Source organism: Mus musculus, chromosome 7, assembly GCF_000001635.26.
Source record: "Mus musculus strain C57BL/6J chromosome 7, GRCm38.p6 C57BL/6J".
Lineage (NCBI taxonomy): Eukaryota > Metazoa > Chordata > Mammalia > Rodentia > Muridae > Mus > Mus musculus.
Window position 1 is genome coordinate 19,212,538 of NC_000073.6, and position 15,785 is coordinate 19,228,322.

General features: G+C 50.5%; 1 protein-coding gene across 1 annotated transcript, besides 1 other annotated feature; it reads left to right on the plus strand.

The window, feature by feature from the left end:
• Nucleotides 1-11,639, plus strand: Gpr4 (G protein-coupled receptor 4). The gene is made up of 2 exons (NM_175668.4): nt 1-97; nt 8,853-11,639. The coding sequence occupies exon 2, from the start codon at nt 9,618-9,620 to the stop codon at nt 10,713-10,715; it is 1,098 nt and encodes a 365-aa protein (NP_783599.1). The 5' UTR covers nt 1-97; nt 8,853-9,617; the 3' UTR covers nt 10,716-11,639.
• Nucleotides 4,442-6,481: an enhancer, noted in NCBI's record as "VISTA enhancer mm1753". NCBI's record gives its function as "enhancer in: limb[3/5] | facial mesenchyme[3/5]" and the evidence as "EXISTENCE:transgenic organism evidence [ECO:0001131][PMID:17130149]".
• Nucleotides 11,640-15,785: the final 4,146 nt, after the last annotated feature.

Below are 15,785 nucleotides of genomic sequence, written 5' to 3' on the forward strand. Positions count from 1 at the left end.
GCTGTCCTGCCCCGCGGGGGCGCCCGCCGGGTCCCTGTGCTGTGCAGAGTCGGGACCAAGTCAGAGACGCCGGTCGCCCAGCCCAGCCGCGGAGCAGGTGGGTGCTATCCCTCCGTTCCCATTCTACCCCTTCTCAGGTCCAAGACTCTGGGTGGCCGCTCCGCTGCCTCAGTCTCCCCGCAGCGACCCCTCTCCGCCACTCGGCTCTGGAGAACTCATCTTTTCTGCTTCTCCCTCCTGAGCCTGGGGTCCCTAAGATCCCCTGCCTCCGGGTCTCTCTCATTTCTCTCTCTCTCTCTCTCTCTCTCTCTCTCTCTCTCTCTCTCTCTCTGTCTGTCTCGCGGGCGCGCGCGCACACACACACACACACACACACACACACACACACTCGATCTCACTGCATACCATAAACTATCTTTGAACTCACTCTCATGCCCACATTGACCTAACATTCACGGCAATCCTCCTGCCTCAGTTTCCTAGAGTATACCGGGATTACATGTATATGTCACCACACCCGACTCTCCACCCTCTGGCGTTTTATAGACAGATTCTGTCTGTACAGTTCAGGTTTACCTTAAACTGGCTGGCCATCCTCCTGCCTCAGCCCCTTAAATGTTGTAGGTGTTCTTCAGCAACAAACCCAATGGACTCTATTTCTTTATCTTTTGGGGTCCCCTACCTGCTCTTCCCATCTGCCTCTGGATCCCTTCTACCTCATCCTTGGCCTCCATTCCCTTGTTTATGTGAGACCCCCTCCTTTTTTTCTTTGTATGTCCCCAACTCAAACAAACCCCAACTTTGTATATCCATCTCAGTGTGTCTCTTCCCACCCTCTCTTTTCTGGTTCTCTGGCTCTTAGTGCCTCTGCCCCCATCACTCTCCCTACGTCCTGAGACATCCTGGAACCTTTTCCTCAAGGTTGTGGGGCTGCTTAGGATTGGGGTAGGGGACAGTGGGATTGCAATCCAGAGCAAATGGACTCTGAGTGACACCATGACTCTAGTACCTACTTTGTAGTCACCCATGGCTTCTGAGGTCACACCTACCCCACCCTCCTGTCTCAGGAATTCCTGGCTGGGGGTGGGGGTGGGGGGGAATGGACTTCCTTCCTCCCTTCCAGAATTTTGGCTGGGTCTCTGTTAACTCCTTCCTGCTTTGTCTTACTCCCCTTCCCTGGAACTGAACTCCTGGGCAGCATTTCTCAACCGGGCTAAGACAAAGCTCCAGAATTCCCAAAGCTTTGGTGGTGGTGGTGGTGGTGGTGGTGGTGGTGGTGGTGGTGGTGGTGTGTGTCTCAAGCTGGATTCGTACTGGGGACACTAGTGTAAATGATGGGGAACACCTTGGCGCTCCTTCTAGACCCTCCGACTAGCTACACCCCCTGAAATCTACCAAAAGGGCTTCCCAGCATGTCTCTAAGGTTGAACTTGATCAACTTGGGGTTTGGGGTTCTCCTAGGAATGGCTACTGAGTCAGATGGGCAAGGGTTCCCAACGCAGACCACCTGGGAGCCCTGGAGGCTGGCATGCCGGTACCTGACTGTTATCCCAGCACTAGGAAGGTGAGAGGCAGGAGGGTTAGGAGTTGCAGGCCAGCCTGGGCTACATGACACGCTGTCTCAAAAGACTCTTGTAGTGGCACAGGCCTGTAGCTCAGGCTGAGGCAGGAGAATCTTAGTCTAAGGCCAGCCTGGGCCAATTTCTGTCTTTGAATGATAGATAGGACCTGGAATGCTGAAACCCTGACAAGCACAGAGAACCAAGGCCCTTTTGATGTTCTGGCCCTTTAATCTGTGCATATGCGTGCTGATATCTTGAAAGTTTATGCTACCCACAGCTGTGTGCTACAAAACACCTGTGGGAACCACACAGGCCACGCCCCTTCCATTTTACACACAGGGAAACTGAGGACTTAGAGCAGAAGTAAGTTACCGCCAGCCTCAGGGCTTAGGACTCTTGCCTAACCGCAGCCCATATCCGGAGACCTAGGTTCCCTTGACCATATCTGGAGACCTGAATTCTTGCACTACCACTAAGTCGGATTAATTTGGGCAATGAGGTCCGCTAAGTGAGTAGGGAGCTGTGCCAGACTTGGGTATGAATGGCTGGAGACCAGAAGGGAGGGTTTGCAGAGCGAAGCAGAAAAGATATTTCTGAGGGCTTGCTGGTGGAGAGAGAAAGGGACCAGAGGTGGCCTGGCCTGAGGGGTTGAGGGGGAGGAGTTTCAGACAGACAGACAGACAGACAGAAGCCAAGTGAATTAACTCCACCCCTGTCTCCTGACCCTCCCCTCAAAGCCCACTGCTCCCCCGGGACAGGGCCTATAATTTGGTTTGTGTCTAGACAAATAATAACTCAGCTGGTGTGAACAGGGAGGGACGAGGCCAGACCGCTGAGCAAGGGGTCAGAAGCAGCCTGGGTTTCTAGGTTCGTCCCTTCTGAGGTGGGGAGAATATAATTTGGGGGGGCAAGCGATCAGCTATCCTGATCCCCCAACTCTGTGAACCTTCAGCACCTCAGAATATTTTAAGTCAGAGCAGGAATGTGGGGGGAAAGAGGAAGTAGGGTTCACCTATTTACAAAGCGTTCTCATTTCGGCAAAGAGCGAAAAGGGAAACGTGTATTCATTTGCTGGGAAAAGATAAAAATCACCCAGGGTTTAATAATAGATTATGAAAGTCATAGCGTGTGTTTTATTTTATTTTATTTTTTTCTTTTTTTTTCTGAAATCATAGAGGGTTCTAACAATAGAACTTCAGAATCTTGGGGCCGGGAGACGCCTGGAATATTGGAAACTGACAAGGGTGTGCGTGCTGGCAAAGGCGAGGATAATAATAACAGAAAGCAGAGAATCAAGGCTCTAGAGTGTTAGAACATTCGACCACAAACGGGGCTGGCCATAGAATCTCGGGACTTGAGAACTGCCGGATCCTAGAATGTCAGCAGGGTAGCTCTAAGAATTCCACAGTCCTGCTGGGTGGTGTGGGTGTAGAGGTCAGGGGTGGGGGTGGGTGGGGGTGGGTGGGGAACAGAGATGCTCCTTAATAGAAATGGGGAAACTGAGGCCCAGCCAGGTGGCCTGACTGCACCCCCCTAGCCATTTCCGCTTGCTGCCAAGGCACCAGGTGGGCAGCGAGAAACACTGATCACATTTCAGCCCTAATGAGCAGACCGGAGCTGGCTGCTCCCCGGGGCCTCCAGAATGGGGGAGACTGGGAGCCCATGGTGGAGCGAAACAGGGGGAGCTAGCCTGGTGGCTTCGGAAATGAGGGTGGTGAGTGTGCTAAGGGTTGATGAGGGGGAATGAAGGGGGGGCTCCTATCACTGCTTTCTCTTGGCTTTTCAACCTCCATGTCTTTGAATTTTGCTGTATTGGGGACTGGGAGAGGCGGGCTTCTGGGACTAGGCATTTTTCTGGCTTTAGTTGCTGTGGCCAACTGGGGCTTGGGGTACAGGCTATCCTTTCCCATCACCCCAAAAGTTGTGCCATATTTTAACTTATCTTTTCCTACAGGGGTGTAGAATTTGTGCTTCTATGCACTTCCCAAAAGACTCACGTAAGGGTTAAGATAACACTGACCAAGCCATGATGGGTCAGTGTGTGTGTGTGTGTGTGTGTGTGTGTGTGTGTGTGTATGTGTGTGTATATGTGTGTGTCTGTGTGTGTGTGTGTGTGTATGTGTGTGTATGTGTGTGTGTGATGCGTGTCAGGCATGTGCTCACCTCTTCCCAGGGTCACTTTTGTGTGCTTCTTTTTTTAAGATTTATTTATATGACACGCCAGAAGAACGCATTGGATGTTTGTGAGCCACCATGTGGTTGCTGAGAATTGAACTTGGGACCTCTGGAAGAGCAGTCAGTGCTCTTAACCACTGAGCCATCTCTCTAGCCCTGTGTGCATGTTCTTTAAAAATCCTTATTAACTAGGTATGGTGACACACATCTTTAATCCCGGCACTCAGGAGGCAGAAGCAGGTGGATCTCAGAATTCACGGTCAGCCTGATCTACAGGGTGAGTTCCAGCTCAGCCAGGACTACACAGAAAAACTCTGTCTTGAAAAATACATAAATAACAATTTCTGATTTTTAGCAGACTCTCAAAGGGGTTTGAAGCCCCTAGAAAGACATTAGGACAGGAATGAAAGGAAAGAAACACCGGGAAAGGAGATACTGTTCATCTCAGATAGTGAATAACAGCCCTTCCTCTCTGGACCTCAGATTCCCTATATGGCCTGGGAAAAAATAGCTTCCTGTTCCCACACTATGTAAACCTGTATCATGGAATTCTAAGAATCAGAGGTTCTATGATGGCTGGGGCTGGGGTGGGGGTTTTGTGGTGGTAGTCAAATGTCAGGTAGGAAGAAGAAAGGTCAGTTTGATGTCCTGTCTGTCTGTCTGTCACTGCCTCTCTGCCCCACGTCTAGCATCCTCATGACTCAGGTAGGCTGAGGACAGGGTAGATGCCAGACTCTGTTCCCTGAGAGGAAATTGGCAGTGGGAAGTTCATTTCCGTTGGCTGCAGGAATGTCTTTGCTGCCTGTGTACCTGTTCCAGTCTCAACAGGGCCCGGGGGGCCACAGAAGGGAGCTCCAGGGGGCAGCCAGCTCTCTCTCATGGGTTTTTATGTGGGTGCTGAGGATCTGAAGGCAGGTGCTCCCTCACCTTGCACAGCAGTCGCTTACACGCTGAGTCATATCCTCAGCCCATTACACCCTTTCTTCCTTCCTTCTTTCTTTCTTTCTTTCTTTCTTTCTTTCTTTCTTTCTTTCTTTCTTTCTTTCTTTCTTTCCTTCTTTCTTTCTTTCCTTCTTTCTTTCCTTCTTTCTTTCCTTCTTTCTTTCCTTCTTTCTTTCCTTCTTTCTCTTTCTTTCTTTCTTTCTTTTTCTTTCTTTCTTTCCTTCCTTCCTTCCTTCCTTCCTTCCTTCCTTCCTTCCTTCTTTCTTTCTTTCTTTCTTTCTTTCTTTCTTTCTTTCTTTCTCTTTAAATTTTGAGACGGGGTCTCATTTATCCCAGGCTAACCTGTTGGGATCATAGGCCTGGGCCAATGCGACTGATTTATGAAGTGTTGGGGATACAACCCAGGGCTCCGTGCTTGTTAAGCGAATACTTCATGAACTGAGCTATGTGTCTGGCACTCTTTTTAGCCTTCTGTTCCCTTTTTGTGGTAAGAGAGATTGAACTCAGGACCTCGTGCCTGCTAGAGAAGCACTCTTCTGCTGAGCCACACCCCAGCACCCACTGTTAGACTCTAGGTAAGCATTCTATCAGTAAGCTGCATCCCCAGGCCCAGATACTGAATATGTGACTGAAGATGCTTCATTTTACCAAAGATTTTCATGTGTGATGTGATTAGGGTAGAGACAATACCCTTCTTTTGCAGAAGTTAAGGCTTCTGAAGGAAAAGGGGGGGGGGGAGGAAGAGGGCGGGAGACAGAGAGAGAGAGAGCAGAGAGCACGCCAGCAGAGAGGGGGGTGGGCAAAGAGGAAACAGACACTAGGGGAAAGACTTGGTCTGGATCAGAGGTTTTGATTGATGGTAGGCTGGGTTGGCTCCCATTGGTTTACCCAGGAACAAGTCCCTCCTATTCCATCTCCAAGGGATCCAGAAGTTTCCAGCTCTGGGGTGGGATGGTAGGTGTCTAAAGACTCCCCACAGGGTGCTGGCCTTAGGGATCAGGACAGGCCTGACCTTTCCAAGTCAATCAGGAAGCAGATGGGTCCTGCACTTTAATCTCCTCGCAGCTTGCAGCCTCTTCCCCCAGGCTCCCCAGGGCTTGTTGATGCCTGGGGTAGAGTCTGGGAGGAGGCAAGGGACAGCCAGTGGGAGAAGCACTGGGCGGGCTCTCCCAGCCTCTAGGCTTCTGGAATGACTTCTATACCCAGGCACTTGTTAAGCACCTACTGTATGCAAGGACTGTCCCTCACATGAGTAATACAACAGCCCACTTGACACTCAAGGTTCCTGTCCCCGAAGAAGTTACAGACAGACAGAAGGCAACAGGCTACAAACACAGTGCTGTGAGATGGTTGTAGGAGTGGTGGGTAGGAGTGAAAAAGGACATGGAAGAGGAGCTGAAGACACCATAGGCCAGTCAGGGAGAGAGTGTGGAGGAATGAGTACTGAAAGAAGCTCACTGGATTGGAGATTGCTGAAAGGAGGAGTAGGCAATCAGCACAGGCTAGCTGGGAAGAGGCCTGGGACCTGTCACCGGGTACCAGGAGCTTTCATTTTCTGGCAAGTCTATTCATTTTGTTTTGCAATAATGCAGAAAGGACCTAGGGCCTGCACATGGTAATCAAGGGCTCTGCCACTGAGCCACACCCCAAGCCCCTCACTGAGGGATTCTAGGCAGGGGCTCTACCACTGAGCCACACCCCCAGTCCCTCACTGGGGGATTCTAGGCAGGGGCTCTACCACTGAGCCACGCCCCCAGCTCCTCACTGGGAAATTCTAGATAGGGGGACTCTTGGAAGCCTTTGGAAGTTCAAGAAGAAAAGAACAAGAGCAGATTCCCCTAGAAGGTCTCCTGATTGCTCTGTTTGTAGTTAATTGAGGGAGGCAGAATGATAGAGCAGATGCTGTCACAGCCCCTGAGCAGTGATGGTAACATACAGCAAGAGAGGGATTAGTGACACAGGGTCTATCTGAAGATAAAGCAGGAAGGACTTTCCTTGGGAAGAAGAAAGACTTGAGTTTCTTAGGCTTACTGTGTGACTCCAGGTTTATCCCTTCCCCTTTCTGGACTATAATTTCCTCATTTGTCTAGTATGCTTTAACCAGTCTGTCTGTCTGTCTCCCTCTCTCGCTTTTCTCTCTCTTAAATTACACTTATTTATTTATTTATTGCCCTGGTATGTGTGTGGAGAACAACTTCTGGGAGTGAGTTTTCTCCTTTTGGCATGTGGGTATTGGGAATAAAATCAGGGCGTGATGCTTAGCAGCAAGCAACTTCTTGGGCTTTTAAGTGTGTTCTGGGGATTTTTAAGAGGTGGCTTCCCAGTCTCTGTGTCTTTTCTCCAGACTGCGTGGCACTTTCTCTGTTCATTGTCTTAGACTGGATTTCCAAGTATGATCTTGTTTGTTTGTATGGGTTTCTTTCTTTCTCTTTATTTTTCCTTCAAAATAAGCCTCTTTGTAGTCCTGACTGTCCTGAAACTTACTCTGTGAACAGGCTAGCCTCAACTGCAGATATCAGCTTGCCTCCTGAGTTTAAAATGCTTTGAAGCTGGGTCTAGTGGTGCCTGCCTATAGTCTCACCATTTAGGAAGCAAGGATGCTCACAAGTTTCAGAAAAGTCTGGGCTACATAGTAAGATCCAGCCACAAAAATTCATCAAGCCAACCAACATATGTAGGGGATGTGGCTCAGTTGTTACAGCACCTTCCTTGAATGCATGGGACCCAGGATAACAATCCAAGCTCTGTGTAAACTGTGCATGGTGGAGCACTCCTGGCATCCCAATACTCACAAGGCTGAAGCATTGAGGTCATCCTCAATTACATGCCAGGTTCAAAGCCAGCCTGGACTACATGAGAGAGGGAGCAAGATTGGTTTATATCCGAGTAAACTAAATATATACAGACCCTCCAGTCATCAGGTGAGGGGTTTGGGGCATGATTGTTCTCTACCTTTTTTTTTAAAGATTTATTTTATGTATATGAGTGCACTGTAGCTGACTTCAGACACATTGGAAGAGGGCATCAGGTCCCATTACAAATGGTTGTGCGCCACCATGTGGTTGCTAGGATTTGAACTCAGGTCTTCTGGAAGAACAGTCAGTGCTCTTAACCGCTGAGCCATCTCTCCAGCCCTCCTCTATCTTTTGGGGTGTTCTTTGCTTTAAACTTGTAGATCTTCTCAGAATAAGGGTTCTGGGACCTCACTGGACAGTGGGAAAGGAGAGGGAAGCCTGTGAGGGCTTCTCCCACTGCTGGCACCAACCCCAGGCTCCTTTTCAGAGTCTAACAGCTCCTGCTCTGTCCCACTGTCAACCCCGAGGCCCTTTTATGGCCGTGGGGCTCTGGGAAATGGGCTGTTTGGGAAAGGGGACTGAGGGCAGAGATTTCCCACCTTGGGCATCAGGACCTTGGACAGATCTGAGTGGTCCACTGCTTCAGTTTGTTAAATCTCTGAATCTGCTGTTTCTTTCTGTATGTGAATGTATGAGTGTGGTGTGTATGTTCACGCGCACGCATGTGAGTGCTTCTGCTTACTATGTTATACATGCAGGAGTCAGGGGACAACCTATAGAATTGGTTCCTTTCTTCCATGGTGTGAACTCCTGGAATCAAACTCAGGTTGTAAAGCTTGGCTGCAAGCTCCTTTCCCCACTGAGCCATCTCCACACCGCTCACCATCCATTGCTTACTTAGAAACAGGTTTTCACAGCTTCCAACCCAAGGTGCACTGGAGGATGATTTTGATTCTCCAGCCTCCACCTTCTGGGTTCAAAGACACGTGCCAACCTGTTGGGTTTTTGTTGTTGGGTTTTTTTTAAAGATTTATTTATTTATTTTATGTATACCAGTACACTATAGCTGTACAGATGGTTGTGAGCCACCATGTGGTTGCTGGGATTTGAACTCAGGACCTTCAGAAGAGCAGTCAGTCAGTGCTCTTAACCGCTGAGCCATCTCTCCAGCCCCCGTTGTATCTTTAACTTGTATTTGGAAAGCCCGTCTATTGCCTGGCACCCTCAACCCCATGCTCTTAGACATCTCTTCCTTGGGGTGATACTCAAGCAGGCTTTGTTGGGGTGTTCCTCTGTCTTCCACAGTAATAACGGAAGGTACTGGGGAGGTCAGTATGGACATCCATGCCAGTTTCTCTAATGTGTTTTCTCCCCTCAGGCCTAGCAATCTCAGCTCTCAATGCAGTCGTGAGTGGAACAACTTCATCTCCACTCCTCAGTCTCCACCAGGATCAACTCTGAGTCTCCTGGAACCCCCTTCAGAGTCCCCCTCCTACACACAATCCTGTGCTCCACCACTTACTCACCTTCCTGTTTCCTAGCATCCCTTCCCACAGTCACCAGCCTTTACAAGTCCTTCCTCTTTGTCTGTCCCCAGAGGACACCTCATTTTTTTTCCTGCTTTGGTGACTTTACATAGTTCTCTTTCCAGCTGGTGTCCTAGCAGATGCCAGCACTCTTAAAATTGCATCTTGCCAACTCTGTGACTTCTCTCCATGCTCCCATGTCTTTCCTTAGTCTTCTAGAACATTCCATCCCATTGGTACTTCACCATGTCCATATTGACTTCCTAAGATTTCAATAAGCATGACACCGCTGGTGTCTTCATCTCCTCTGTAAACACTGCCTTGACCTTTTTTTTTCTGGTGCCATCTTTGTGCTCTGGTTGTGTAGATAGCCCATTGACATTAGTTCCACCTCTTATCCTTACCTTCATCATCCCTTGACACTCTTCCTCTCAAGTCCTCCCTTTGCTTAGCCTGCCACAAAGCAAACCCAGACCTCAGTCCTCGTGAACTGTCTCCTGTGATGTTCCCCTGAGCCTCCAAAGAGGGGGCTCAGGGGGCCTGATGGCCTCCCGCCCCCCGTGGCCCTGTAGCCCCAGCGGGCCAGGGGAAGCTCCTGGGAAGCCCCATCGCCCAGGATGGACAACAGCACGGGCACAGGGGAGGGCTGCCATGTGGACTCTCGAGTGGACCACCTCTTCCCACCATCTCTCTACATCTTCGTCATCGGGGTGGGGCTGCCCACCAACTGCCTGGCCCTGTGGGCAGCCTACCGGCAGGTGCGCCAACACAATGAGCTGGGCGTCTACCTGATGAACTTGAGCATTGCAGACCTGCTGTACATCTGCACTTTGCCGCTGTGGGTCGACTACTTCCTCCACCATGACAACTGGATCCACGGCCCTGGCTCCTGCAAGCTCTTTGGCTTCATCTTCTACAGCAACATCTATATCAGCATCGCCTTCCTGTGCTGCATCTCCGTGGACCGCTACCTGGCTGTGGCTCATCCTCTGCGCTTTGCACGCCTGCGCCGGGTCAAGACAGCAGTGGCTGTGAGCTCTGTGGTCTGGGCCACGGAGCTGGGCGCCAATTCAGCACCGCTCTTCCATGATGAGCTGTTTCGTGATCGCTACAACCACACCTTCTGCTTTGAGAAGTTCCCCATGGAGCGTTGGGTGGCCTGGATGAATCTGTACCGCGTCTTTGTGGGCTTCCTCTTCCCCTGGGCACTCATGTTGCTGTGCTACCGTGGCATCCTGAGGGCAGTGCAGAGCAGTGTGTCCACCGAGCGCCAGGAGAAAGTCAAGATCAAACGTCTGGCCCTGAGCCTCATCGCCATTGTGCTGGTGTGCTTTGCGCCTTACCATGCTCTCCTGCTGTCTCGCAGCGCCGTCTACCTGGGCCGGCCCTGGGACTGTGGCTTCGAGGAGCGAGTCTTTTCTGCCTACCACAGCTCCCTGGCCTTCACCAGCCTCAATTGTGTGGCTGACCCCATCCTCTACTGCCTGGTCAACGAGGGTGCCCGCAGTGATGTGGCCAAGGCCCTGCACAACCTCCTCCGCTTCCTGGCCAGCAACAAGCCCCAGGAGATGGCCAATGCTTCCCTCACCCTGGAGACACCCTTGACCTCCAAGAGGAGCACCACCGGCAAGTCGTCCGGGGCTGTCTGGGCAGTGCCTCCGACTGCCCAGGGGGACCAGGTGCCACTGAAGGTGCTGCTGCCCCCGGCACAGTGAGCCCCATGCCCAACTGTCATCCTGCACCCTTCCGGTTGTATGCAAATGTGTGTAAATATGTCCATGTGAATTACAAGAAAAAAATGAGGTTTTTTTTTTCTCTCTGTCATCTTCTTCCACTATGATCCCCAATGATTCACTTAATCCCAGCAGGGTCTGAAGGGGGAACAACACAGCCAGGAGTTTGTCATCATGGGCGCCCAGATGGGGAGCCAGCCATGGAGAGTTTGGGATGAGGGGATAATTAAGCCAACTGCTTGGTTTCTGGCAGATAAGGACAGACGAGTCTGATCAGATGCTACAAGTGTGTGATTCCAGCTACTTGGGAGGCCGAGGAAAGATTTGGAAGTTCAAGACCCACTTGGACCACAAAGTGAAGCCCTGTCTCAAAATATTAAATACAACAAAGCCCGGGGATGTAATCTAGCAGTTTTTATCTAAAATTCCCAGTGAGGGGCTTGGGGCGTGGCCCAAGTGGGAGAGCCCCTGCCTAGAATCCATTCTGGTAATACCTAGCATGCTGGTAATTCCTTCTTGTTTGTATTTTGGAAAGCTATTTACCACAGTCTGGCTTTGAGGTTATGGTCTTCCTTCCTCAGCTTCCCAAGTGCTAGGCTTACAGATGTTAACTGCTATGTCAAGCAGATATTCTGAGATTCTACACAAACAGCATTCTCTCAGTCTCAGATGGTGAAGGAGGACAGGGACTGTCAAGAGCAGGTAAGAGCCAATCTGAGCAGCCTGCCTGAAGGAATCGTAAGCAGGGCTGGTTTAGAAAGGAGGCCCAGGACAGGAAGAGCATCCATTCATGCACTGTCTAATCACATCTTGCCTCAGAGATTAGGTTGGTCTGTGAAGACCAGATCCTGCTATCAGGGAGGTAGGACTAACAATAAAAAATAAACATAGCAAGACAATTCCCTTATCCCTTTTAAATTTAGTGTTTTTGTTTTCCTGAGACAGGGTTTTCTGTGTAGTCCAGGCTGTCCTGGAACTCACTGTATAGACCAGACTGGTCTCGATGCAGAGATCCATCAGCCTCTGCCTCCCTCCTTGGTGGTGGGATTGAGGGGCACCACACCCAGGGACAACTCCGTTTAAAATTATATTTATTTACTTACTGTGGGGTTGGTGTTCTGCCACATCACTGCTGTGGTGGTCAGAGGACAGCTGAGGGAATCAGTTCTCTCCATCCACCATGAGGGGTCCAGGGAGTCACTCAGTCTCCAGGCCTGGGGAACTTGACCTGCTCAGCTAGCTTACTGGCCCATCCATTGCCCCTCACTTGTTTTTGTACTAGAAGCTGATTCCGGGGTCTGCCCACACACCCATTCCCTCTTAGTCTTGGTTAGTTGCTAAGGCTGGTTCGGAACTCTTTGTAGTTCATACAGGCCTTTAACTTGTCATCTCCCTGCCTCAGTCTCTTGAATACCCAGGATGATGGGCCTATGCCATCAGGACCAAGTTGATTTTTTTGGACAGGTCTCATTGTGTAACCCTGGCTGGCTTAGAACCCAGACACCCCCTTTTCTTCTGCCTCTTGAGTACTGGGATTAAAGGCACGCCACCATGCCAGTGGGACCAGTTTGGGTTTTTTTGTTTTTTGTTTTTTGAGAAGGGACCAGTTTTTAGGACTTATGTTGAAGGAAGACAGTAGAAGAAACACAGAGCCTGAGGGATTGTGTAACTTGAGCCCATTCTGGGAAAAGGGTGCCCAAGGGGCCTGGGTGGAAAGGGCCTCTGGGAACCAGCCCACGCCCTGGTCCAGGATAGTCACTGAAGAGGCTGCAGGGCAAAGGGTGGAAGGTCTTACAGTGCTGGGTGGGGCCTCCCTGTTCCTCCCCTATCTGTCTATTCCCACGCCCAGGGTGGCCAGGGCTGCCTGCCTGATGTAGCTAATGATATCCCTTCCTCTTTGTGTCTTAATGGGTGATCCAGATGCTTCGGTGGCTCCTTTCACCAAATAGGAGGGAGAGGAAGTGCCTGGCTCTGGCTAGCCTGCTCCACCCCTGGAGTCAAGAAATGGCAGATGTCTCTATGGTGTAGAAACAGGCCGCTGAGATGGGAAAATCTCTCTCTCTCTCTCTCTCTCACACAAACACACACACACACACACACATACACACACACACACAGAGTGTCTCTCTCTCTCTCTCATCTGAAAAGTCCCATGGAACCCTTCTCAGAGAACTGAGGAGAAGGCGTGAAGAGGACTGGGGGCTGCAAAAGCACTTAGTAAAGAAGCAGGTTTGTGGGTAGGAAAGGTGAGTGGAGTGGAGGGGCTTCAGAAAGCACTGATTTGGGAAGGAGATTGAGATGGAGGCATCTCTGCATGGTGGTGCAGGCCCCAGAACCCTCAAGACCAGTGCAAGAGGACCATAAGTTTGAGGCTAAACTGGGTTGTATAACAAGATTCTGTCTTTGCAACAAAGCAAGACAAACAAAATGTATTGAACACCTACTGTGTGCTGGAAGCTGTTCTGAGAACTAAGGACACAATCAGAAAGGAAGATTTACATACCAGTTTAGAGGTTTCCTAAAGCCTTCCCAGAGATCCTAGACTCCCTAGGAGGTCCTTTGGCCACCAGGGTTAGAAGATGACCCTGGACTTCGACTCAAGAAGTGTTATCTCCACCCTGAGTCCTGTGGAAGCTTGAGCCTCAGTTGGGATGTCTGTAGAATGGGAAGTGGCGACTCTGAAGACATGGCTCCGTGGTTAAGAGATGGACTGCTCTCCCAGAGGACCTGAGTTCTGTTCCCAGCACTATGTCAGGTGGCTCACAAATACCTGTGATTCCAGGTCTAGGGGCTCCAGCGTCCTCTTCTGTCCTCTGTGGGCAGTACTCATGTGCACATACCCCACACACAGGTACACACATATGCACATAACTAAAAATGAACAGTGAAGGGGAAGGTGCTGTCCAAAGAAACCATGGAGCTCACCAGACACACGTCTTCAGAAGGACTCCTGCAAAAGTGGTTCTCAACACTCGGGACATTCAGGGCTGGAGAGATCGCTCAGTCGGTCAGAGCACTAGCTGCTCTTCCAGAGGTCCTGAGTTCAATTCCCAGCAACCACATAGTGGCTCACAACCATCTGTAATGGGATCTATTGACCTCTTCTGGTGTGTCTGAAGACAGTGACAATGTATTCACACATTAAATAAATAAATAAATAAATAAACAAACAAACAAATCTTTAAAAAAATCCGGACATTCTTAATAATTTAGATGTCAAGGTCACATATGCTCTTCCTGATTTTTTTTTAAAGATTTATTTATTATTACATGTAAGTACACTGTAGCTGTCTTCAGACACACCAGAAGGGGGCATCAGATCTCATTATGGGTGGTTGTGAGCCACCATGTGGTTGCTGGGATTTGAACTCAGGACCTTCAGAAGAGCAGTCAGTGCTCTTAACCACTAAGCCATCTCTCCAGCCCTCCTGATTTCTTCCCAGTAGTGGACATCGAACCCAGGGTCTTATAAAAGCTAGGCAGGAGCTTTTACCAAACACAGCTACACTTTGCCTCTTTGATGGACATCTTATTTTATTTTTGTACATTTTATTTTGAGTCAGGACTCACTAAGTTGCCCAGGCTGACCTTGAATTCATTATGTAGTCCAGGCTGACCTAGAACATTCCATCCTCCTGCTTCAGCTTCCTGAGTGCTTCCATGACAGCTGTGTGACACCAGGCCCAGCTGCCACCAATATAAATGAAGCACGGGTCCCCTGATGCGAGGACTTGACCAAAGGCACTGATGGGAAAGTCCGGGGTCCCTTGGCTATGTGTCACCAGTTTTTTCTCTTGATAGCCACGACCCCTCTGCTCCTTTGCCTTCCGGTCCCTTCCCGTCCCCAACTACCCATCCTCACGCCACCATCCAGGAATTTCTCTCAACTAAGTCTTGACTTTGTTTATATGATTTTGCTCCCTGCTGGGTAAGGGAGGACAGTCTGGGACATGTCCTTAAAGTTCCTTCCTGAGCCAGCTCCCTGGGGACCCTTACCCTCCAAAGGAGGAAGTCAGGCTGCTTGAGAACCAGTGATATTAGGCAATGTGGTGGCTGAGAAGCCCCGTGTCACCCCGTTCTTATGGGACCCTCAGTCTTTCACTCGGTTACTTGGGAAAAGGATGGATTAGCTGTAGTGCACATTTGGGCTTTGCGGGACATGCTCTACATGTAGTTACTTCCTGTGTTTTACATTCAGGATTCACACACAAAGCTGACTAGTAGAGCCACTCAGTGAGCATGGCGCAGCGATAGAGTCACCGCCTAACCCCCTCCCCCCTGGGAGGAGCTGGAGTCTTTTGCTCAGTGGTGGAGCCCCCCTCCTAAGATGGGAAATGCCTTGGGGTTCAGAGACACAAGCCTCACAACACAGAAAACACAAGACAGGTACTGTTATGTGTGACATTTTGCTCACGGGGATGCTGACATCAATGCTGGGCCGTGTAGCGCAGGGCTGTGATCCCAGCACCGCACTGCGGCACAGACACAGGAGGATCAGGAGTTCCAAGGACAGCGTAGGCTACACATTGAGTTCGGAGCCAGGCTGGGTTACACGAGACCGGCTTTTAAAAACAATTAGGGGAAAAAAAACAACAACAAAAAAAGAACGAACCGATTTCCTGAAGGGTTGAGTCACTCCTCCAACTTCAGAGAGTGAGTAAAGCGGCAGGTCTGTATGACTACGCGCTGACTCGCTCCCCTCCCCGGCGAGGGCACTAACCGCCGGGAAGGCGCACCCCGACTCTTTAGACTTAATTGGGACTCACCAGGCGCCTCCTATGGGCAGGGAAATCGACTCAGTACGTGACATCACGCAAGACGCGGTGACGTCAGTACGTCGGGACTAGGGCTCCGGCCACGCTCCCACGAGCGGCCGTTTAACGGCACCGCCCTCTGACGCTTCACTTCCGCCGCACATTTGCATACCCAACGTACGGACGTCGAGGCGTCGACGCGGCGACGTCACGAGCGCCCGCCCCCCCCCCAGCAGACAAACACCCTCCCCACCACCTCCGCCGCGAGCGTGCAAACGCACGCTCCTACGTAGGCACG